This window comes from Taudactylus pleione, unplaced genomic scaffold, assembly GCF_031769625.1.
Source record: "Taudactylus pleione unplaced genomic scaffold, aTauple2 ptg000479l, whole genome shotgun sequence".
NCBI lineage: Eukaryota > Metazoa > Chordata > Amphibia > Anura > Myobatrachidae > Taudactylus > Taudactylus pleione.
Genome location: NW_028284881.1, coordinates 549,170 through 573,845, shown reverse-complemented (window position 1 = coordinate 573,845; position 24,676 = coordinate 549,170). Strand labels below are relative to the sequence as shown.

The 24,676-nt window shown below is 41.2% G+C and overlaps 1 protein-coding gene across 10 annotated transcripts in view; it reads left to right on the top strand.

The window, feature by feature from the left end:
* PITPNM2 (phosphatidylinositol transfer protein membrane associated 2) overlaps positions 1-24,676 on the top strand; it is a 371,894-nt gene that overhangs the window by 292,542 nt on the left and 54,676 nt on the right. For 9 of the 10 annotated variants that reach the window (XM_088449121.1, XM_088449120.1, XM_088449123.1 and 6 more), the window contains 5 exons: positions 3,514-3,758; positions 6,062-6,251; positions 8,258-8,377; positions 13,699-13,910; positions 23,364-23,539. In XM_088449121.1, coding sequence (XP_088305247.1) covers positions 3,514-3,758; positions 6,062-6,251; positions 8,258-8,377; positions 13,699-13,910; positions 23,364-23,539 — 943 coding nt within the window. The remainder of the gene's footprint in view (positions 1-3,513; positions 3,759-6,061; positions 6,252-8,257; positions 8,378-13,698; positions 13,911-23,363; positions 23,540-24,676) is intronic. The other variant, XM_088449125.1, reaches the window with a different exon arrangement.

Here is a 24,676-nt window from a genome sequence, read left to right as displayed (position 1 = left end):
AAACTTGTACTTTCACTGGGAATCGGTATGTAATACTGACAGATGGGATCAAAGGCGGTCGTGGATTACTACTGGAGAAGGGGCAGTGATTGGCTACAAGGATTCTAGGTGTATGTGTGAATGTGTGTGCATGTATGTTTTAATAAAGTTGTACTTTCACTGGGAATCGGTATGTAATACCGACAGACGGGATCCAAGGCAGTCAGAATCCCGACGCCTGATCCCGACAGGATTGATATAATGACACTTGGTGGTCGGTATGCTTACCTTCCTTGTGGCTACAAAATCTCTCCAAATCGCCACCCCTCACCACAGTTATGGACAGTTGATATGCACTTAAGGCATTCACACGCTGGTTTTCCCAAATGTTAAGTTTTGCATTCAGACCCCTGGTCTTGTCTGTTGAGCGGATTTTGAGCCTGGTTCAGCATGCACTGATTACAGTTTCCCGTTTACCTAGAATCTGCGCATGCGCAGGACAAATTCTACGAGTGTGCAGAATGGGTCCTGCGTAATCGCACGCAACCTTTCAATGCCTCTGCCTGATTGACAGGCAGAGGCATTTAAGGGGTGATGCAGGGGTGGAGTCGTTTCTCGGAGTGGAAAGCCCAGGATCTGCACCGATCGACTCAGAGTCTTGGGCTCGCAAGCCGGCTAGCCTGAATAAGCTGGGGCCCGGCACCATCCACCATCGCGAACATCGACCTCCGTCTCAGTGCTGGGATCGCAAAACAGCAGGGGATGTCATACACCACCTCCCGAATTTGCATTATTGCAAGGACGTAATTGCAAAGCTGCCTGCCTGCGTGCAGCTTTGCAATTACGATCCTTGCTGAATCAGGCCTTTTGTTCCATGATAAAATCACAAGTATATGTTTCATTTATATTTAACTTTGTAATACTAAACCATATTGCAAAGTGGTTTCTTTGCTTGGAGAGATGGAGCTTTCCTTCAATTAAACCCATTCTTGTTTATTTTATTAATGATGTACTGTATAGATTTAACATTTACCAAAGCTGGTGAATTACTGTAGTAGAATTATGTAGAAACATTGCTATGGAATGGCCTTATAACCTGTTCCAGACTGATGAGCAGCAACAATGGCATCTCTGAGCTCTCTGCAAGTGCCTTTCCTCCTTGGAATACTGGTAACATAAACCTGCAGGGTGCAGGACTTATAATATGGATATATATATGGGGGTGGTTGCACCTCCTGATGATCTAAGTAATGATGTGCATTTGATTACCAGCACCTTATTGATATTGAAGCAATAGCTTCTTCATATTTGCCTACTGCATATACATTCTTTTTTTGAAGACACTAATATATGTTTGGCTATATTTATATTTCTTTTTAGAACAATGTATTTTAAAAGTTGATACCAGCTTATTTTCCACAATTTGTATGGTGGTGAAATATCTAATTTAGTTTACATCCTTAGGAATCCTTCCATGCACAATCGGCAATGTTTCCTTCTTTGTTCTAGAACAGCTTACGCTTAAGGTGCGTATCCACTAGGCGATAGACGAACGACAGTATGATTACAACACTGTAATCGTACAGTCGTTCCTCATCCTGTAAGTGCCTACACCCTACATTTGTTAGTGCCTACACCCTCCCTCCTCCCCGCACATGCCCAATCTGTCGTTATCGGCAGATTGACCATCATGTTCAGGCGATGATTGATGTCGAAAACAAACAGCGATGTTGTTATCGTTCAATCGCTCATTTTATTTGCCTAGTGGATACGCACCTTAACCAAGTAAAATAATCGCAGTAGACTGTTTTCTGTACTCCATATACAGCAGGGCACACCAGTAATGCAGAATATGCTGTAGTTGGTAGATATCCCTGATCTCCATATTATGGGGGAGATTGAGTACAGCTTGGCTAGAGATAAAGTACCATCCAATCAGCATCTTACTGTCATTTTACAGGCTGTATTTAAAAAATGACTGAAGTTGAGTGGTTGCTGCTTTATCTCTCTCCACTTTTATCTTTCTCCGAGCTTTGATAAAACTCCACCTATGAGCGGTATTCAATAAGTTTCGCACCTGCGATACTTTTTTGTCTGCCGGACTTTTTGCCTATATCGCGTGTTTTGGGTGTGGAATCTTTTCGCGCGCGTCCCCGCGATTCCTTGTATTCAATATGATAGTACGCGAAAATGGCACCCGGCGATACTTGAACAGCTGACCAGTCCTCTCCAAAATGGGGTAATCAGCCTGGCAATCCCCAAAAGATGCACTGACATGGGGGTTCACTATGGATACCCCCGAATTGGCCTGCTGAAGGTATTTGGTGTATTTAAATAGTCTCAATAGGCGCTGTTTTGCGTATTTACATAATTGGTGAAGAATAGCATTTTGTTTTATTATTTGGAGAAAATAACTAGTCCCAGCAAATTTTGGGGACCTGAAAATGGGGGGTAGCATATTTTAAAGTTGCTGATGTATAGTTTAAAAAAAACGTGAAAAATTCACTTGCCGCAAGCACCTGCAATAAAAAAACACCTGGGGCATACTTGGGGACCCCCTGGAGTCTATTTCGCTAGTTTTTAACTTTTTTCCCCCCAATTTTTTTTTTTTTTTTTCGCCCCCAAAATGAAAGTAATTTTTTGGGGTGATCTTAAGTCTTTTTTAAGAATTTTTTGACACAGTTTACCTTTGGGGAAGTGTTTTAAGGCTGCACGGGGGATCCCGCAAAGTTGCACCCCAAAACCCCAATTCTGCACTTTTTTCGCCTGTTATTCATAGGCAAAACTTTTCTGCCGGGTACATTGCATTGACTTTCCGCCTAGGCGAAAGTCTCTGAAATTGAATACGGCGAAAAGTTTCCGTCTGGCGAAATGACGTCACCCGCGATACTTTTTCGCCGAAACAGACTTTTCGGCTCAAATTGAATACAGCCCTATGTATTCTAACAGACTCCAGTGCAAGTGGACAGTTCATTCACCCTGAAGTGAAACACAATTGTTTAATTATAGAATTTAATTTCATGTTTAACATAATGTGTATGAACCCTTTGTGTATGTTACTGTTTAGGTTGTTGAAAATTATAAAGCATTTTCTAGTGTGGGGAGCATCTTTTTGCAAGCTAGAACAAGCTTTGTCACCCTGAGGCTTTCCTGCTGGCAGCGTTGCAGCATTTGACGAATGGAGATCATTGGCTTATAGCTACAATAAATGTTTACTTTTTTTTTTAAATATTTGAAGTAAAGTATTAAAAAATAGACAAACTATTTATAGAGTAGATAAGTATAAAATAATATAAATTCCAAAGGTTCAAAATACTGTAGTTGTTTTGATATTCCTTGTACTTTACATATCCTTTACCATAGTACCACTGACACAACACTAGAATTTTGGAAATATTTATTTGGATTAGGTATCTTAATGGTGGCATGCCATCTGTTGTGTTAAATATTAATTATGTAAGTCAATACCTGTCACAGCTGGGAACATTTTGCTATATATGGACATGTGTGTAATTATGCTTATGTTTCATGCAGGATGAATCGGCACAAGCTTCCATGCAGCCGTGTAAAGTCCATGTACTTATCCTGGTGCTTCATGGGGGTAATATCCTGGATACAGGCAGCGGAGATCAGAATTCCAAACAGGGTGACGTCAATACCATCAAGTCTGTGTTTGACACTGTAATGAGGGTACATTACCCAGCAGCATTAGGACACATTGCTGTAAGACTCGTTCCCTGCCCAGCAATCTGCTCAGAAGCATTCTCATTGGTATCCAAGTTAGTATCGCTATTCGTTTTCTTCTTCTTGTATTTCGCCTCTAGACTTTGCTCCCACTTCTCTCCCTCATAATTCCTTCACTACTGCTACTTGCAGCTTTATTTTTCAAACAGTTTTCATTCTTTCTGTTATGTATGCTCATTGTTTTGAAGATGTTATTATCCTCTATAGACACTTTGTCCTTCCCAACAAATACAAAAAAAGGCTAAAATGATCCCTCATTATAACGATGTATTTGGCACTTCACCTCAGTGTGTTATGGCTCTCACACACAAGAGTTTGCCATGCAGCACCTGGTGTGCACATCCAGGGTTGTTGTTACTGCAGTTTGCATAGCCATCAAAGCAGAAATCCTTTATCTGTACGGTATACAAAATTTACTCTATTGGGACGGGATGCAGTCAGGATACCAGCGGGCGCTATCCCGCCCGCCGATATCCCGACATGGGACTAGAGAGAGATTCCATTGGGACAACTAATTTCTGAGCGATGCTAGTGATTTGCTGTCTAAACATTGCAGGAACGCTCATATTGGAGGCCAATTGTCACCCCAATAGTCTTCATTTTACCTAGCGCCCGTGTAGATGAGCGATGTTGCTTTACCATAACTCTGTGATATCCGCAGTTGCACATCGCAACGGCACATACCTCGCAAATGAATTGTGCCCATATTTTTTAATTTTTCCTGAAAGACCATGGAAACTGCTTGTTGCTGAAAGTGTCAATGGGTGCAATTAAATTCAGAGTGATAGGTCATTGTGGTGTGCGATTGTGCACAGTACTCGGTATTGGGGTAAAGCAACATCGCTCATTTTCTTGCACACCCCTATCGGTGTACGTGGTGAAAAGAGCAATGTTGCGGTCTGAGGGTGCAGCCATTATGATTGTTTTCACACTGTTTCAACAGCGCATTTCTCTGAATTAATTTGCCGCTAATGTGTATTGACAAGTGTGGTATGTTAGGCCGACAGTGACGATGTCAACATTCATCTTGTCTACACGGATGACTTGTCGACATGATAAAATGTTGACCCAACATTCCTGGTGGGCCAGTGATCATTTTCCTGGTCCTCACGGCTGCAGCGGCTAATGAGTCCCGGTGGTCATGTGACCGTCACTTCCAGTGCAGACGTCTAACCCTAATACCTATCCCTCCCCCTAGTGCCTAATCCTAACCCCCTTTCTAAAGCAGCCTAACCCTAACCTCCACCTAGTGTCTAACCCTTCCGGCGGCTCCGAAATTTAACAGTTAACGTAACATTTCAGATGTCGACATTGTGAACATGTCAACATTCTGTAGATGTTGACATGGCACCTGATGCCATTGTGAAAATGTCGACATTCTGGGCACATTAAATAAAACAATAGCAATTAACATTGCTGAAGTTGCACTAGTGAGATAATAACAATGCAATGTATTTATTGGTAAGTTTTATTGTATAATGGTTGTCTTGTGCATACAACGGATGTCATTAAGCTGCGTAACACACATGGAAACCTAATATAAGAACTGTCATATAACAAAAGAAGAGTATTGGAATGATCATCACATAAGCATTTGTGAAAGTGTTTTTTAAGGCCAAAAAGGGAAACTTACTGTTCCTTTAAATATAGTATATATAACCTTTCCCTGACCCACCACCAATAGTACTTTAATAGTGGTCAGCAGCCATAATTATCTTACAAATCACCAGGCACTAGTGTGGACTGCTGTCACTGATTTCTCTGTGTTTATCCTGGCTGTAAGCTTTTCTGCCTACAGTGTTCATAAAGTTCTGCAGTTCTAGCACCCTGGGCCCTGACATCTGTCGCTGAATGTAATGTGCTATACTATAATAGCACATTATAGTATGTGTTATACTATAATGTTCTATAGCAGTATAACACACTTTAAAAAGAAAAAGGTGGCAAAGCATCCATGAGAATTTTATCAAGTTCTGTAAGCATAACATAAGACGCTCATTGTGACTTTGCACATCATTTGGTGAAAACCATTCTTTCTTACACATGAATAAGCACAGTAGCTGGTGATGCTGATCTTATAATTATAACTTTAATTAATGTAAGTATTCACTTCTTGTGATCTGAGACAACTTGTGTCCCACAACCAAAACACAAAAAGTAGATAGTAAACATGATTGTACAAGAAAATGGTGACTGCTGTGCACCTAACTGTGTAAACTGTATAGTACATAGTAATGATCTTTTTTCACCAATGCAACATTGGTACACATACAGTGACAAGGAGGTATGGCACAGCAGACTGGTGGTTGTAAATTGATATTTTATTTTTTTTCTGCAGCTTGAGTCCATACAGTTATGACGAAGGTTGTTTGTCTAACAGCCAGGACCATATTCCTCTAGCAGCCCTGCCACTGCTGGCCACGTCCTCCCCACAGTATCTGGAGGCTGTAGCAATGGTTATTCACCGCGCCAACCAGGTTTATTCTGATTTCACCAAATCGCAAGAGGGCATGTCCTTCACTGGGCAGGTGAGTGAGGAGACGGTCATTCTTCTTTGTAGGATGCTGAGACGTGTATGTAAGTGATAGGAGTTTCTTCTATTTTGCCATCTTCATCGTAAAGGGAGAATACACTGGGCTTTAAAGTTTTGCCTAATGAATACCATTATGATTGGCTTAGGGTCTGATTCAGAGATGTCGCAGCTGCTGTGTGATAATTTGCAAATGTCGCAGACGCCGAGGATTGTATTTTGACGATCACCTGCAGTTTTGCAAATCCGAGCATCTGCCTACAAAAAAGCAGCATTGGTTGTAGGTAATTCAGTTCAGATATTGCAGTTCTGAGTAACCCTATGACCACAGAAACTGAGACAAAGGAGACATTTTTATTGCATATGGGATTGCAGATGCCCTGAAAATGGTCGCAATACACCGGCCCTTTTTTTTGCCACCACTCCCCATTACTCCACCTTGGTATGCTCTGGTCGGTGCTGTAATTACCTGCGCTGCTGCCTCCGCCCCCTCCGCGTGATGTCACGATCTCAGTGGTCATGGCCAGCACAGGGCACAGAAAAGCCCTGTTTCAGCCCTGCTCGTGAAGGTGCCTGACATGGTCTATCCAAGGAGTTCTGGGAGCTGGTCTCATTCAGCAGGCCCAGCCCGCTCTTCCCCTGCTGTTACTGGTTAGTGTACTTTAGTGTTCTGCTGGAATTACCCAATGTTAAAGAGCACCTGCAGTATGAGCAGCCCGCAAAGTTTCCTGACAAAAAAATCCACGCTGCCCATGTGAAGGGGCAGCCAGCAGCATTTGGTCTGAGTGTGACAGTCACACTGCAGTCCTCCTCACCCCACAGCAGGTCTCCACGGCTCCAGCCTACCTAGAACTCTGCACTGCTGTGATCATCAGGACCCTTCCGTGAAGCCCAGCACCATCCTCTCCGCTCTGGGACCCGGGAGCTACAAAAATGGAGGGTGGAGGCAGCTGGGAACATCATAAAAGCTATGCTAAAACTGTGAGGAGATCTAGGCCAGGGTGCAGATGCTCTTGTTAGCGCAGCAGCGCATCCTACAGAACCCGCACAAATTTTTAAACAGAGTGCCAACCAGTAGCGTGCCAGTTTATAGTGTCTCCAATCGCAAAAATAGTTTTGTTTCTAAACGAAACGTCGCTCTCGTCACTGATGGGTCAGAGTCCCTGCAAATCTGGCCATTGGGTGTAAAATATTAGTCGCCATGGCGCCCGGGATTATTCGAGCCCTGCTTTAGAGAGCAACTAGAAAATGTTTTATGTAGTTATAGCTATCACATCTTTGCTATTCATGAGAGATTACTTCTGCAGTGCTCCCCATAATTACCTGTTACTGTACATGTGAGGAGACCCGCTGTAACATGGGGCTGAGGACCAAACATTACCAGCGTTCCAAGGGAAACATTGTTCTTAGCTGGATAATTATTAGTGCTCAAGTTGAGGAAAGTTTTTGTTTTGCTCATTACAGACATATGTTTGAATGGGATGTTTGTCAGCAAAAATTTTGGGAACTAAAAGCTGATCATCAAGTTCTCTCAAGCAGCTGTAAATCATCTGCAATCACTCTTGCTTTAAGAGAAAAAAAAATGGGAGTAATCATCACTAAAATTACCATTAAAGTCTCTGTAGGATTTAAATCATAAGCTAATAAATCAGAATACAACATTTAGGCAGTGAGTTATTGCGGGCTTGGAAACGATGTCACAAAATGTATTATAAATAGAATCTTGGTTCTATCAAGGTGAAGTTATCAAACAAATGTTGCTAATATGTCAAATGGAAAATATTGCATGTGGGTTTGATGTTTTGCTCAAATCCATTATATGATATGATATATAGCTCTGCTTACCTTGTTCTAGTAATACAAAGAAAATGGGAATAATAATTTGTGGGACATTTCTCAAGAATGCCATCTCCGATTTGATGACCTATAGTAGCTGCTTACCGGCTCTCCTATTTGTTAATGACCTAAAGCCCTTGTTGTAAGCTGGTCCTCCTCTGTTTCTAGGTGTGTGTAGTCGGAGACTGTGTTGGAGGAATTCTGGGATTTGATGCCTTATGTTACAGCAATCAGACTGTGTCCGAGAGTCAGAACAGCAGCCGCAGAGGAAGTATTGTGAGTGTTCAGGTATCCAACGGATTTCTCTTATAAAGTTTCTTTTAAAACAAAGCTTGTTACTTCTTTTTACATTTCCAAAAATCAGGCTTAGACCACATGTTGTTCTTCACCAGAGGCTATCACTGCATGATGCAACTTGTAGTACCGTTACACACAAGGTGCCTATCTCTGCCCTATGATCATTCATGACAGCTTATGTATTCCTGTCCATATCCTACCTGGGTTAGGTCATCATTAAATACTGCTGGTATTAAAAAAATGAAAACAATTGTTGTGGTGTAAAGTGCTGGCTGCACAGTATTTATGAGACTTAAGCATCAGTGCTGTCACTGACTAATTCAGCACTGGACATAGTTATAGCAGAACTACAAAGGAATTAAATATTTTCATATCAAAACAAATAAGGGCTTGTGGCTTTCGCTTTGACAACTAATATCCTGTCCACAAATGCATTACATTAGTCAAAACAGATTCAATTATACCATAGTAGCACTATAGAAAATAAATATCAACTTTCTGATCTCTCGCTCTCCTTAAGCCCCTGGGTATACACGGCCAGATAAAATGCCTGTCAGACCGACAGACTTTTTATCTGGCAGCCTGCAATCCGCAGATGTCCGCGGCATACACTGAGATTTCTCACAGTGTATTAGCCCAACATCTGCGCTCCGCACCCGGGGGAGGAGACATTTCCCTGTTCCTTCAATGGGAAGGAACACAGGAAATGCCTGTCTGTCGGCCGCTGCTGGGCATACACTGCCCGATGCGGCCGACAGGTTACCCCATAAATAATGCATCAGACGGGCATGCTGGACAATCCGGCATGCCCAACCGAGCAATATTTAGCCCTCGGTCGCCCGCACACACGATACAATTATCGGGGCGATCCACGGATATCGGGCAGATCGCCTTGATAATTGTAGCGTTTATGGCCAGCTTTAGTCCCAAGAGCCATTCTGCCTGATCACTTAGGATCAATTCACATTAAGAGACTCATAACATCTGTGCCATGTAAATGCTTTAGATACTGTAGTTTTGTTTTTGTTTTTTATTGAAACACCATTAACAATATACAAATAAAAACAGTATTTGTTACATTGCAGCTTAATAATTGAAGACAAAATCATAGACAAATTAGCTTCAAGTCATAACAGTTATAATAATATTTATAGTATTTAGCTGAAAATAACTAATTAAATTACTGTATAGTACCGAGCTGAGATAGTGGTCCCAGTAATATTCCTAATTTTAAATTTTGTCAATAATGAGAGGTATAAGTCGTGAGACGAGACCGAGAACCCAGCACACCCCCTTCAAAAATAAAACAATAGACCGACTTAAAATTCTATCTCAATTCCGATATTTATATATCCACGAACGAACATATATTATACAGGAAAATTTATATTTATTCCTTACTATAGATTGTTATGGAGATTCCAAATTGATTGGATGATCATTAGATATTTCACGGATATTATACCATTGGGTATTCCTAAATGATGCATGGATATGTTTCCAAATTACAATAGGCAGGTTTGAGATGTAAAGAATTTAGAGGCTCGGATTTCCTTCATTAATGTGGTTTCTATCCATTCCATATTAAACACATGAAAGAGCTTCTCCTTAAATAATTTTAAGGTAGGAGGGGAAATACTTATCCAGGCTTGCAGAATTAAATTCACAGTCACCCTGTATTTGCAGAGCCTTTTAAGGAATAAGTTCTGCTCCGGAAGAACAACCTCATTATGCCATGATCAGCTTATGTGGTAATGGGGTTTCCTAGCAAGTAGTCTATTTGCTGTGTACTGGAGGCATACAGTATTTGCTTAAGCAGGGATGGTTCGGATACATACCTCAGAGCAGCAATAACTTTAAATGCTGAAATGTAGATTATGAGCCCTAATGGTGACCTGTGCACTGAACCTCTGCAGTAATGTCTGAGAACTGGCTTCATTGCCCAATGTCTCAGTGCATTTAGGATTAGGAGAATCATGGCTCTTTCACAGGGTGTAGTAGGTATTGCCGCCGACAGCGGCAGCCCGACAAGGGTGAAGGTCCCGATTGTCCCTAAGGTAAGTATCGCTAACCTAATTCTCCCCCCCAACCCTCCCTTAGGGGTGCCTAACCCTAATCCCCCCTCTAAGTGCCTAAACCTAACCCCCCTTTCCCCGCCGCCTAAATCTAAGTCCCGGGGGTGCCTAACCCTAACCTCCCCCTGGGCTGCCTAACCCTAACCCCCCCCCTTCCCCTAGCCTAAACCGAACCCTCCCGACGAGATGACTAACCCTAAGTCCCCCCCAGGAGCCCTAAACCTAACCCTCCCCTCCGCGGCTGTCCACGCCCGGCTTACCTTCGTTCGGTATGCCGGGCGTCGGTCTTCCGGCGTATGGTTAATGATAGTTTTCGACTTGAGTTGAAAACGAGTTGAGTTTTCGACGCTGGTCATTAGTACCACGCCGGGATTAGAAAGCCTGGAAGCTGGCGGTCGGCATTTAGACCGTCTGCTTCCAGACTAAATCCCCTTTCATGTGAAAATGGTGGGTAGAACTGCGCTCTTGTTGATTAGGGGGTGGTGTGTTGTGGTACGGAGTGCTGCATCTTTGTGCGGGAGTATCGTTCCTGCACTGAGTTAGAATGGGAATAAAGGGGGTAATGTGCGCTCTATATCCCCTTTCACAATACATGTGGTTCCTGCTGTGTTTTTTTTTTATACAATACATGTTATTGTAATCAATATTGTATTGTTAAATGAATCCATAATATAAAACATACATCATAAATGTTAACAATAAAAACTATTTTGCAAATACACATAAATACAAATAAAGTTGCTCAATCAATTCATGTGTAGCAACAGGGGCTTCACAGGGCGGGTGTTATCTGTGACACAGAAACAATAGCAGCTTTCCACTTGCCACCAACATAAATACAGCGCCTGATCTAGTAATAAAAAGGCAGAAGTAACAGATGCAAATATATGGTAAGTCGTTCACAACATAATAGAAGTGCAAATACAGAAACAGATTTGTTATAACAAAATATATGTGTAAAGAACATGCATCTGTTTAAGGTGCAAAGACAAATACTTACCATACAGAGGACAAGGGGCCATAAATGGGGAAAGGAGGAAGTACTATTTCACCATGAGCATTTATGACAGTGGGCCTGATTCAGAGATAGATAGAACTGCAGAGCCGCACACAAGCAGCTGTGCAATTCCCTCCATCTAAAATGCTAATGCAGCAGGAGGTGTCTGTAGGAAACTGCATCTGCATCTGTGACCCCAGCGATGTGATCAAGGTTGCAGCCTGGACGCAATGGTTGCTCCTTTGGCCAGGCTGCAGAAGTTAAAGCTTACTGCAGCCTGACTGGGTGCTGGTCACTTACTTGGCCAGGAATCTGTGTCCACCGACGCAGACCCTGGCCTTGCCTCTCCTGGAAAACGGGATGACTTGCCCCATTTCAGGGAATGGTGGCCAGTTTCGCCCCCCAAACACTCAATCATGCTGCAGCTTGGGGGGGGGGGGGGTTTGGCGGGGGGGGGGGTTAGGTCTTGTGCATACGCAGACCCCAAAACATTGGAGATGTGCGATAATCATTGGATTAGTGCACATCTCTGAATCGGGCCCAGTGTCACAGGGTAAAAGGTAATGGTGAAGAACCACTACAGGCTCGAAACTCGTTGGCCCACCTGTGTGCAGGACTTAAACTTCCAGAACTGAGACTTATGCATGTGTGTGTCTGGTGGGATTGTATCCGGATAATCTCCACCATGAACTTTTACCCTAAGGGACACTCACCACCTTAGACTGGTATGAACTTATCTTTTCATGTGCTCAATTGAGCTAATTGCTTTACACTTGCTCATCTAGAGCTAATCTATTGCATCTTTAATATTGTTGTTACTATTTGCTCACCTGAGCTAATTATTGTATTTTTTTTTATGTTATTGGTGTCACCATTTGCTCACCTGAACTAATTATTTTGCATGTTACTATATTCACTCCTAAAGAAGCCATTTTATCTGTTATATTAAATACATTTATTATACTTCAGATCGATCTAGTTCCACATTGTCCTATCCCCAGCGCCCAAGTTCACCACATACACACAATTGTTCTGTAGCAAATGGTTTGCAATTCTTACTGCAGCCATATAAGAGTCAGTGAGGCATTTTTTCATCCCTGTAAGGTTAATTTGGCAGTGGTCATACTGTGTGTTTGGTTTTGCCTTCCTCTGGATCAATGCAACACTTGATGTACATATGCATTTTTTTCAACCTATTTACCTATGTAATTATTGTTCTGCCCTGATTAACCCCTCTGCCCATTTGTGCTCAATAAACAGGCCCAAAAAACTTGCAGCTTGACATTTCTCAGTTTGAAATTTATAAAATTTACCACACTTTACAGTCATTTAGATAGTTTGGAATCAGCAGTTTCCACATGAGTTTAGTACATACTTGACAACCATTGCAGGGAGGCCTCTGAGAGATCCGTCTAGGGCTCGATCAAAGAGGAAGGAGCATGGGTTTGAAGCTTCGATTTGCATTATTGCATCCCTGCCTCCGGCTTCGTTTGCCTCAATCTACTGCATTACTGCTCGGGTAGGGCTGCGATTTTTAGCAAATTGCCCCACCTATTGTACAGGACATGTGGGTTGCCTGCTGGACAGTTGCCATTATAGAGGAGCTAAGAAAACCACCTCAAATTCAAGAGTCTTCCAGAATATCCGATGAGACTAGGCAACAATGTTTTAGTATGTCTTCAATATACTAAAGGCTGAACACAGGAGAGATCAAAGATGCCTCCTGTATTTAGCCAAGTAATGCACAAATCAGCAGTCCTCTTTTATTTTCAATGAGGGCTGCAGCCTTCTGCAGTTTATCAAACACAGAATAAAGCAAGCTTGATCCCCCATTTGCTAACGCAGTCTTAAGAGGAGTGAACCATTGTAGCCTATAGTCTAAAAATCAGATTTATTCTTGCACATGTGCAGCCTAATGATAGTGCAGATAGCGTATGCAAAGTAAGTTATCTGGGTCCAAACCCAGCAGCGGAGTGATAGGTTACGCTGATGCTATACTATATACACTTCAACAGGATGGGCTCTTATCTGAGCCACTCTCCCGGCAAGAGCACATTTATAAATAGTCCTGAAGGTTCATTCCTTATTGCGGCTATATGTGGTAATTAGAGTCATGGTTTTCGCGACCCACATTACCATTAATGATAAATAGGCTCAAAAATGAGTAACCAAATCCCGTAAAACAAAGCACGCATTTATGAGACACATACTACACGCATCTGATATACTTCTTATTCCAGGACACAGACCTCCTGTCTCCAGGCATCAGCGTCAACAACAGTTACTGCTCCAGCAGTACAAACCTGGAGACCAGTCGACACTTGAGCCGGAGTAATATTGACATACCTCGGAGCAATGGGGAAGACCCAAAGAGACAGCTGCCGCGTAAGAGAAGTGATTCCTCAACATATGAGCTGGACACCATCAAACAGCACCAAGCTTTCCTCTCTAGGTATGTGCTTATACCTCTGACATGTCAGAATGGTTGTGGCCTTGGTAGAGTAAATGTAGATTACTGCAGGGATTTTTTGTAAAAATATTTTTAAATTTAGTCATGCTCTAAACCTTTTATGCTAGAGATTTCAGTTCTGCATAGAAAAGTTTACATAGTTTTGTGTCACATGTACAAACGTTGGAGGAAACTATTGTGATGGCTGTAAAAAGTAATGAAAATATAGCACATTAATTCTCTGAAAACCTGTGATACTTTTATGCAAAGTCTTAATCTAAGAGTTATAGAGCTTGCATCCTGTATTCATAATAATTAGTCTCATGGTTTTGCACTTGGGGTTTTGGATCTTGCCTTTTATTGGTGTATCCAGTCTTTACTTCTCTCTGATGATTAATTGTAAGCTAACAATATACAGTCAGGTGCATAAATATTGGGACATTGACAGAATTTTCATATTTTGGCCTCTATCCACCACCACAATGGCTTTGAAATGAAACAAACAAGATGTGCTTTAACTGCAGACTTTCAGATTTAATTTGAGGGTAATTACATCCAAATCAGGTGAACGGTGTAGGAATTACAACGGTTTCTATATGTGCCTCCCACTTTTTAAGGGGCCAAAAGTAATGGGACTATCAACTCAAAAGCTATTTCATGGACAGGTGTGGGCTATTCCCTCGTTATTTCATTATCAATTAAGCAGGTAAAAGGTCTGGAGTTGATTCTAGGTGTGACATTTGCATTTGGAATCAGTTGCTGTCGACTCTCAATATGAGATCCAAAGAGCTGTCACTATCAGTGAAGCAAGCCATCATTAGGCTGAAAACTCAAAACAAACCCATAGCAAAAACATTAGGTATGGCCAAATCAACTGTTTGGAACATTCTTAAAAAGAAAGAACGCATCGGAGAGCTCAGCAACACCAAAAGACCCGGAAGACCACGGAAAACAACTGTGGTGGATGACAGAAGAATTATTTCCCTGGTGAAGGAAAACCCCTTCACAACAGTTGGCCAAATCAAGAACACTCTCCAGGAGGTAGGTGTATATGTGTCAAAGTCAACAATCAAGAGAAGACTTCACAAGAAGGTAATATAGAGGGTTCACCACAAGATGTAAACCATTGGTGAGCCTCAAAAACAGGAAGACCATATTAGAGTTTGTCAAACAACATCTAAAAAAGCCATTACAGTCTGGAACAACATCCTATGGACAGATGAGACAAAGATCAACTTGTACCAGAGTGATGGGAAGAGAAGAGTATGGAGAAGAAAAGGAACTGCTCATGATCCAAAACATACCACCTCATCAGTGAAGCATGGTGGTGGTAGTGTCACGGCATGGGCATGTATGGCTGCCAATTTAACTGGTTCCCTTGTATTGATGATGTGACTGCTGACAAAAGCAGCAGAATGAATTCTGAAGTGTTTCGGGCAATATTATATGCTCATATTCAGTCAAATGCTTCAGAAATCATTGGACGGCGCTTCACAGTGCAGATGGACAATAACCCGAAGCATACTGCAAAAGCAGCTAAAGAGTTTTTCAAGGTTAAAAAATGGAATGTTATGCAATGGCCAAGTCAATCCCCTGACCTGAATTCGATTGAGCATGCATTTCACTTGATGAAGACAAAACTGAAGGGAAAATGCCCCAAGAACAAGCAGGAACTGAAGACATTTGCAGTCGAGGCCTGGCAGAGCATCACCAGGGATGAAACCCAGCGTCTGGTGATGTCTATGCGTTCCAGACTTCAGGCTGTAATTGCCTGCAAAGGATCTGCAACAAAGTATTAAAAAGTGAAAGTCAGATTTAGGATTGTTTAGTTTGTCCCATTACTTTTGGCCCCTTAAAAAGTGGGAGGCACATATAGAAACCATTGTAATTCCTACACCGTTCACCTGATTTGGATGTAATTACCCTCAAATTAAATCTGAAAGTCTGCAGTTAAAGCACATCTTGTATGTTTCATTTCAAAGCCATTGTGGTGGTGGATAGAGGCCAAAATATGAAAATTCTGTCAAATGTCCCAATATTTATGCACCTGACTGTAAATATCCATGTATTCAAGGTCTCCTATTGGTTACCTAACAGATACGTTAAATCTAACAATTTAGCAGAATATTATTCCAGAGTGTGATAGTATTTTTATTCCCAAATAATTATTTGACCTGCCTCGATCTCATCCTTGGCTTGTAATAACTTTCAAACTGCATGGAAGCATAGAATATTACACAACTGGTGTAGTTTAATTTCAGCCATAGTTAATTGGAAAAACTTAACAGGGTTGGATTACATGTAAGCTTATATTTATCTGCGCCCACGCATCCCCGCAACCAGCTCTTCCCATGTTAAGGCACAACAAATGATGGGGGCTGTGGGCTGGAGATTACATCAAAGTTGATACTTGCCACTCTGACATGGTCCATTCTCCATCACTTGGTCAATGGATTTGGTTTGACTTGCAATGCGGTCACAGCCAACCAGTATTTGTGGAGAGTAGTCTGATTATAAGAGTCAAGTATCATCCCCAGCCTTTATACTATAAATTGTTGTACAAGTGAGATCTACTGCTCAGTGACTGAGGCAGACCTGATAAAAGTAAATATTAACTGGCCTATATGTTATACACTCAGGACAGTAACAAAGCTCTGCAGTTGGGCAGGTTTTGTAGGTGAGTCATCCTCTTTCAATTAAAGATTTATTCTAATTTTTAGGTTTTGTAATCTGTTTAATTTGGCATGGGGAGTGCTTTATAGGTAATAGTAACTTGCGCTGTACTATCAGCATGCATAGATTAATGCTGTTTTCAGAATTGAAAAAAAGGATGGTTTTGGAATAGTCTGTATATAATAATGTACCTTAATACAGTATAACAGTGCAACAGTAGACTTGAATACTGGACTAGTTAAGTACAGTACAGTTGTATTTGTTCAGTGGGTCATTCGCAATAGGAGGTAAAACAATGAAGAGATAAAGTTTTACGTAACAGCTCAAATATACATATTGGTGTTTGTTTTATTATGTTGATTACTGGAGTGAAAAAATGTTTCTGAATAATTTAGAGGACATTTTATTGTACTGTACCTGTGCTGGCTTCTTTTTCAGTTGTGTGAAAATGAAAGTTCTCTTGCACTATAGAGTTACATGTCCTCTCTAATCACCCTCCACACTATATTGTGCTGAGGCTGGTTTCTTCTCTATTCCTAATTCAGCAACAGTCATTTTTTTTGGATTCAATGTATCACAGAACAGTTATGGATAGTGGTACCGGAAGTCTAATCATTCTTCATGTAGACTCCATTTATCTGTTAGGCGAACAACAGGACAGCTGGATATAATAATATTCTTTTAATAGTTATTTGGAATAGGTAGGTGCACTTGTATTACTACATTTGCTGCCTAAAAGGAAGCAAGTGCTGTTGTTTTTTAACTGAGCAATCTCCAGATGACAGCAGTGTTCCAGTTCTTTGCTTAATATATATGACAATACTAGCTTGTCATACATTTATCCGTTCTTCATCAGTGATACAGATGTCTGGGACTCGGAGTCCTAACCCACTAATCACCAGAGGTGCAGTCAAATAAACCAATATAAATGTGGATGTAAGATGTTTCTTTTGGCATTTCTTTTTATTTCATAATAGAGGTTACGTTCATCAGTATGTTGTATTTTTCACTATTGTGTTTATCATGCACTTAATTCGCTGTTTTGTTCACATTAAACGTATGAGTGTTGCCTATTTAGTGTACTATGCAAATTTATCAATACATAGTTATAGTTCATTGCCAGAAATACTGCATGCCTTAGAAATTATTGTGAAAATATTTAAATATACATGTATTATATATAGGAAAGTTTGGTGTTCTTGCGCACTGGATTATATGTGGCGGGGTATGCAGCACTTAGATATGAGGGTGCCAACCCCTCTTAGGGTGAATACAATATACAGAGAGTATCTGTTGCGCTCCCCCTATTAGTGTATTAGTGATGTCCAATTACTGGTGTCTACTTTAGTCCCTATCAGTATGATCTAGTTGACTGATAATCCTATGGTATAGATGAACACTGTGAGTGTGGTTCCTTATGATATAATGATGTGCTCTTATGCAATACAAAGTTGGAAATAATAGGTACAGTAGGTAATGATCATTTAATGTGGTAAAAAGTATACACATGTGGAGTAGATAATGTTGCTGAACAAGATAACACATTATTGGGAAAGGTTAAATGCTTTACCAGCGATACTACAGGTGATGATCAGCATACAGTACTTCCATAAAATACTTCCATAAAAGTTTGACTAGTGAGTAGGTTCAACAGGTGGCGTCCCAACCTGTGTTAATTCTGCTCAGTCTTTTCTTAGATGAGGGAAAAAATGGGGGAATATTGGTAAGGGTGCTTACATGTTGTGGTGCTTCACAAGTGCGGGGTACCTGGATTCCTGGAGTCTCTGTTTAAGGCCTTCTGGAGTTTATCGGGTTCCTCTCCAGGGACATAGCAAGCGGCACATCTGTCCTGGTGGTCCGCTGCGCGTCGACCTGGAGTGTAGCTCCGTGGTTGGTGCAGCAGTTTTGCGGTTTTGCCGGTGGGGGGTGAGCCGCGTGGCTGCTGTGCCTTCCTCTCCTCCTTCGGTCTTCAACAGTTGGTCTCCTGGGTGTTGCAGCGTGGTCCTTCGGCTCTTCTGTGCTTCTGGGTAGAGAGCGCTCTAGTGGCAGTGCGGTCACGTGATGCGGAGTTAGGGCAAATTACGGTTGTGCAGCTGTTCTCACTGGTCTCAATGTGGGGTCTCAATGTGGATTCCCAATGTGTTTCGGCCCTTTAGGCCTTCCTCTGGGGGTGTCAATACATACTGCATACCTTAGAAATTATTGTGAAGATATTTAAACATACATGTATTATATATAGAGTAGTCTTACATAATTGCAAATAAAAGGTGTAATCTTCAGTCAAATCACGAGGTGAAATATAGTAATCTGCATGAATGTACAGTAGCTTGTTATAGACTTCTGTACTGCTACTGAGATGTTAAGTAGCTCAACAAGAACATTAAATATTGTTTTACTGAACGAGTAGTACAGTAATTGAATAAACAATAAGGGATTATTTTATATTAAGTTATTGCGACGCAGTTTCCATATATATTAAGACACAGATTATGAATTGATTCTACATGACTGGTTGGTTTGAAACATGGTTGGGCCACTCCATGTCAGATGGACCAATTTTGAAGATCGTCCCCACCTTTTGGTTGTGCACTGTGGAGTCTGTGACAGTTGCACCCACCCCCACTTTGAGGGCCATTGTTTTGCTACTATTGCATATTGTGAACTAAAATTTTCCAAAAGTTAGTCTGACATATATGCCAACGTTCATGTAAAATGTTATCTAAATTGGAGATGGTCAGGTGTGACCCAGTTATTGCTGGAGAACCCTCCTATTAATTTCAACTGATATATATTTTCTATTTCATAACAAGAGACCTTCTTCTTCCTTTACTTTTCCCTTACCTTTTCCTCTCCTCCTTTCTTTATAATCCCTGCCCGATCCTTTATTTCGCTTATATTGTTTCTCCCTTATGTCTCTGTTTTAATTCTTATTGGAAAAAGCTTACACAGTTTTTTTTTGTTTTTTTTTTATATGCTGCTTGTTCTCGATACACGTTTTATTGCTTTTGACATACCCTTCATTCTGTTATCTGTTTATTTTCTTATCTCAATAATAAAAAGATTTATGAAATAAAATAAATAGGGCGGTATTTAGTAATTTGTAGCGTGATCAAACTGCAGGTTTGCTCTCCTCCTGCTTCAATGTAAACAAATTAATTTTGCTGAAGCCAAACCACACATCTTACCACATGGTTTTAAATTGTAAAGCTTGGGGTGTGTGACTTGGATGCCTGACATGGTGGAGGCAATCTCCTAATGTTAGCTCAGTGTCCCCGCAGCACAATTGCCAACTCTAAGCACTACTACGGTGACCATGAATTTTATACACACCTGCACCGGAGTCGCCGATCTACCAGCCACTTCTTTGAGTCTGCACCTGTGATTGGGGGTTTCTGCTGGACTATTGTGCTCCCAGTGAGGGCTGATGCTGTGAGATTACAGCGGCGCCAACCTCTCTCTTTATCGCAGCCCTCATCACTGGCGGCTAAATGAAACTCTTTTGCTTAAAAAAGATAACACGCAAGAAATAAATAAAAGCAATTGAGGTACTTTGTGGGGAGCCCAGATGGGCCTGACAGCAGCCAACAAGAGAGCGGAGGGAGTCGTATTCCGGAATTAGAAGAGAAAATCTCCTCTCTTATGGTGCATACACACAGTTAGATTTGATGAACGATTTTTACAACGATTTGAACGATTTCATGAACGTTTGAACGATTTCTGACAGTATTAAAATGAATGAAATCATTAAAATCTGACTGCAAACACATCAGATTTCAGAGATCGTTATCTGACATGCGGGAACACGCTTCGTTCGTCGAGGCATGCCCCACATGTCACAGATATGGACAATTGAAGGATTTTTGCAATCGTTATCATTCAGATATGAAACAAAATCTGACCTTGTGTATGCACCATTACCCTACTTTATCAGCAATGCCCTAAGAAAGCTACATATCTTAAACTATTATCACTTAAGGGCCAACTCACTCAGATATTGTCCAAAAAAGCAGCTAGATCATTGCTCTGGGTCCGACAGAGATACTAGGCAAAGGGCGATTGGGACCATTCTCTCTTAGCGCTTAAAATACGAGCTAGATGTACACGCAATAGAATTATTTCAATTAAAGACCTGGATGGCAAAATCACATATAATCCTGAAGAGATAGCGCAGTGGTTTAGGGATTACTATGCGTATCTATAATCTCTCACCTGAGTTGTCAGACCCTGATCTCCTACAACAAAACTAAGCATTTCCTTCATTACTGTGCTCTACATAATTTATCCACTGCTCAATCTACGTCTCTCAACAAAGATATCTCCACTGAGGTACATGAGGCAGTGATCAAATAACTTTGTTTCTGCTCCAGGCCTGGATGGAATCACAGCCATGTATTATAAAGAGTTTGATTCCTCTGATCCCCATGCTCCTGGGTCTGTTAAATGCACTTTTGCGTGGTGTCAAATTAGAGGAGGCCACCACTAGAGCTCATATAGTTGTAGTCACTAAACCCGAAAGGGATTCCTTGGAACGAAGTAGCTACACGGTTATATAGTTCCTGAATGTAGATCTGAAATTATTAGCACAATCTTGGCAAATAGGTTGAGTAGAGTTGTGCCCTTTTTGGTAAACATAGATCAAGTGGGGTTTATCCCAAATACTGTAGATAAGCTGCTGACAATACTTGAAGGGTCATTGATCTAATGTATATTGCTCATATCTATGACCTCCCAAACGTGGTGGTGCCCTTCGGTGCTGAAAAAGCTTTTGATAGGGTGGCCTGGCCCTTTTTGCAGCAGACTCTAGTGGGCATGGGGATTACAGGTTTTTTCTGTTTGGGACTTGCAGCTCTTCATCACGACCCATCTGCATCAGTTCTGAACAATGGTTTCAAGTCTACTACATTTCAGATTTGAAGCGGTATGCGGCAGGGGTGTCCCCTCTTCCCCTTATCTGCATTGAAAATGGAACCTTTGGCAATCCGAGCTCGCCTTAATTCAAACATTTCTGGTATCTGTCGGGCCCCAGGAACACAAATTGGCTCTCTACGCCGATGATGTGATCATGACTATCACTAAGCCATATATTACACTTCCAAACCTCTTAGAAGTGATTGGATCATTCAGCGAACTGTCCGACTACAAAGTTAATCCTTTCCAGTGGCAGCCCCATAAATTGAAGTATTTAGGGATATACTTTCAGGGATCTTACAGTCAATTATACTCTTTCCTTTTTTATTAGCGGAAATTCATGCTGATCTAACCTCCTAGAAAAGCTGATTATTTCCTGGTTTGGCCGAACTGCAGCTGTGAAGCTTAATATTCTCCCCAGGATGCTCTAACTTTGGCAGAATTTACCCATTTTACTTAGCTGAAAATCTTAAAGAAGCCTGGGGTAAAATTGAGGGTTCATCAAAAGTTTCACTCTGAGGGGATGTATGAATCCCTAATTTGCCCAAATACTGTTACACAACACACTTAGCGCAATGTGTATTATAGTACTCCCCACCACATCATAGAGTGTGGATTACTATCGAGTCTGATATCCTTCGTAGAGTTTATTATGGTCCCCATTTTCACTTTCGATCCTCCTAAGCTCCACCAAGTTTAAATCACAAGGCTTTTGACTGTACTCAACATAATCTTCTCTCTCCTGTAGATATTGCACCTCTGCACTTGTTCCCCAATTTTGATGTAATTTGCTCTAGATTTCCCCTTCCCCATAGAGGTTTTTTTCAATACTTACAGCTCCGTCATTTCTATAATACTCTTCAGGGCCCTAATCTCTTCCAACAGGGCTCCCCGCTGGAATCATTATGTCAATGTAATCATGATTCTAAAGGCCTCATTTCTACATTATATAAACTACTATTGTCTTATCAACAACCACTTAAAGAAACCCATAAAAGGGAGATGGTGAAGACTCTGAGCTCTAAAGACTGGGCCGCCATTAGCTAAAAACTCAATTTCAGTTAGAATGACAGAAAATGCTTTGAAAATCTATTACCGTTAGTACATGGTTCAAAATTTACGAAGATATTGACAGACTGGTCACAACCTGATAAAATCCATTACTGGAATACAAATTCCTGGCTCCCCATTTTATGCTCTACTTTCTAGGTCTATACTATATGTTCCTTGCCCAAATCAAAAGTTTAGTAAACACATGTTGAATAAATCTAAGTATTTAATAGCTGCCCACTGGAAATCTATTGACCCCCATCATATCTTTCTACTACCAATTCTTTATGGTCTGTCTTTCATATGGAGTGAATCACAGCAACTTTGAATGACACTCCCAAAAGCTTTACACGAGTGTGGATGTCCTGGACTTCACAGTTTGAGGCTAAACCCCCATTCACACAGGTGAGAGAGCTCAAAATGGATACTGTTTGAGCTGCCTTGAATGTCAGAAAGGGGAGAAATTAAGCTAGAAATATTAAAAATAAAATCTTCGCCATTCCAACACTACTCAAATGATGGAGATTCCTATCCCAGTGATGTAAATCTATGATTTAACATGTATGGAGTAAACACATACTGTCTCCAGAATTAACTACAAATATGTGGCTGAACATTCTCGCTTTCTGTGTTCCAAATAACCTTCCAAGCAGGTAACAGTATTACAAATGTAGCATGTAATGCTGTCCTGGTAATAAATAGGCATCACTTTCTTGTGGTATTTGTAATAATGTTATCCTGCAGCTTCTCTTTCACTGCATATAATGCCATGAAGTCAGATTGTTTTATACTCTTACAGAACATTTTTGCCTATTTACATTACAGTTTACACTCAAGCGTCCTAAGAAACGATCCTGGCTCCCGAAGGTCTAGCAGCTCCACAATGCTGGATGGAGGCAGTATTGGAAAGTTTGACTTTGAGATCACCGATTTCTTCCTGTTTGGATCTCCTCTTGGGCTGGTACTGGCTTTAAGGAAGATTGTGATTCCTGCTCTTGACAGTAAGTGTGACATGAAGGGATCAATTCAATTAGGTGTGATTTGTGTCCTGCGAGCTGTTCTCATGGCAGAATCGCACTACAAATTCTATTTGCAGTCCAATTCCAAACTCGCTTTAATTTTCCTGAAGAAATTTCCATTTTTTTGTGTGCACCCCCTGTAGGTGAAAAGGTAGGGACATTCTTTATTTAAGCATTTTGGGTTACAGTGCAGAACCTTTGGTACACCCCTCCTATTAAATAATCGTGCACTTGGAGGGGTTTAAATAGCATAATTTGGCCAATAATGACATGTCACTTTTCAGGTGACTTTCTCTAAAAGCTCAGTAATGGCATAAATGGTGTGGGACTGGTATGTGGAGGTGTAAATTACGTGGGACATATATGTGGAGGTGTAAATGATGTGAGATAGGTGTGTGGAGGTGTAAATGATGTGAGACATGTACGTGCATGTGTAAATGATGTGAGACTGGTATGTAGAGGTGTAAATGATGTGAAACAGGTATGTGGAGGTGTAAATGATGTGGGACAGGTATGTGGAGGTGTAAATTACGTGGGACATATATGTGGAGGTATAAATTATTTGAGACAGGTATGTGGAGGTGTAAATGATGCGAGACAGCTATGTAGAAGTGTAAATTACGTGGGACAGGTATGTGGAGGTGTTAATGATGTGGGACAGGTATGTGGAGGTGTAAATGATGTGGGGCAGGTATGTGGAGGTGTAAATGATGTGAGACAGGTACGTGGATGTGCAAATGATGTGAGACAGGTATGTAGAGGTGTAAATTACGTGGGACAGGTATGTGGAGGTGTTAATGATGTGGGACAGGTGTGTGGAGGTGTTAATGATGTGGGACAGGTGTGTGGAGGTGTTAATGATGTGGGACAGGTAAGTGGAGGTGTAATTTATGTGGGACAGGTACAGTATGTGGAGGTGTAAATGATGTGGGACTGGTATGTGGAGGTGTAAATGATGTGGGACTGGTATATAGAGGTGTAAATGATGTGGGACAGGTATGTGGAGGTGTAAATTATGTGGGACAGGTATGTGGAAGTGTAAATTATGTGGTGTTGTATTGACCTCATAGTAGTTTTTCCCACCTTTTTTTTTTTATAAATATCTTCTTGGTCGCATTT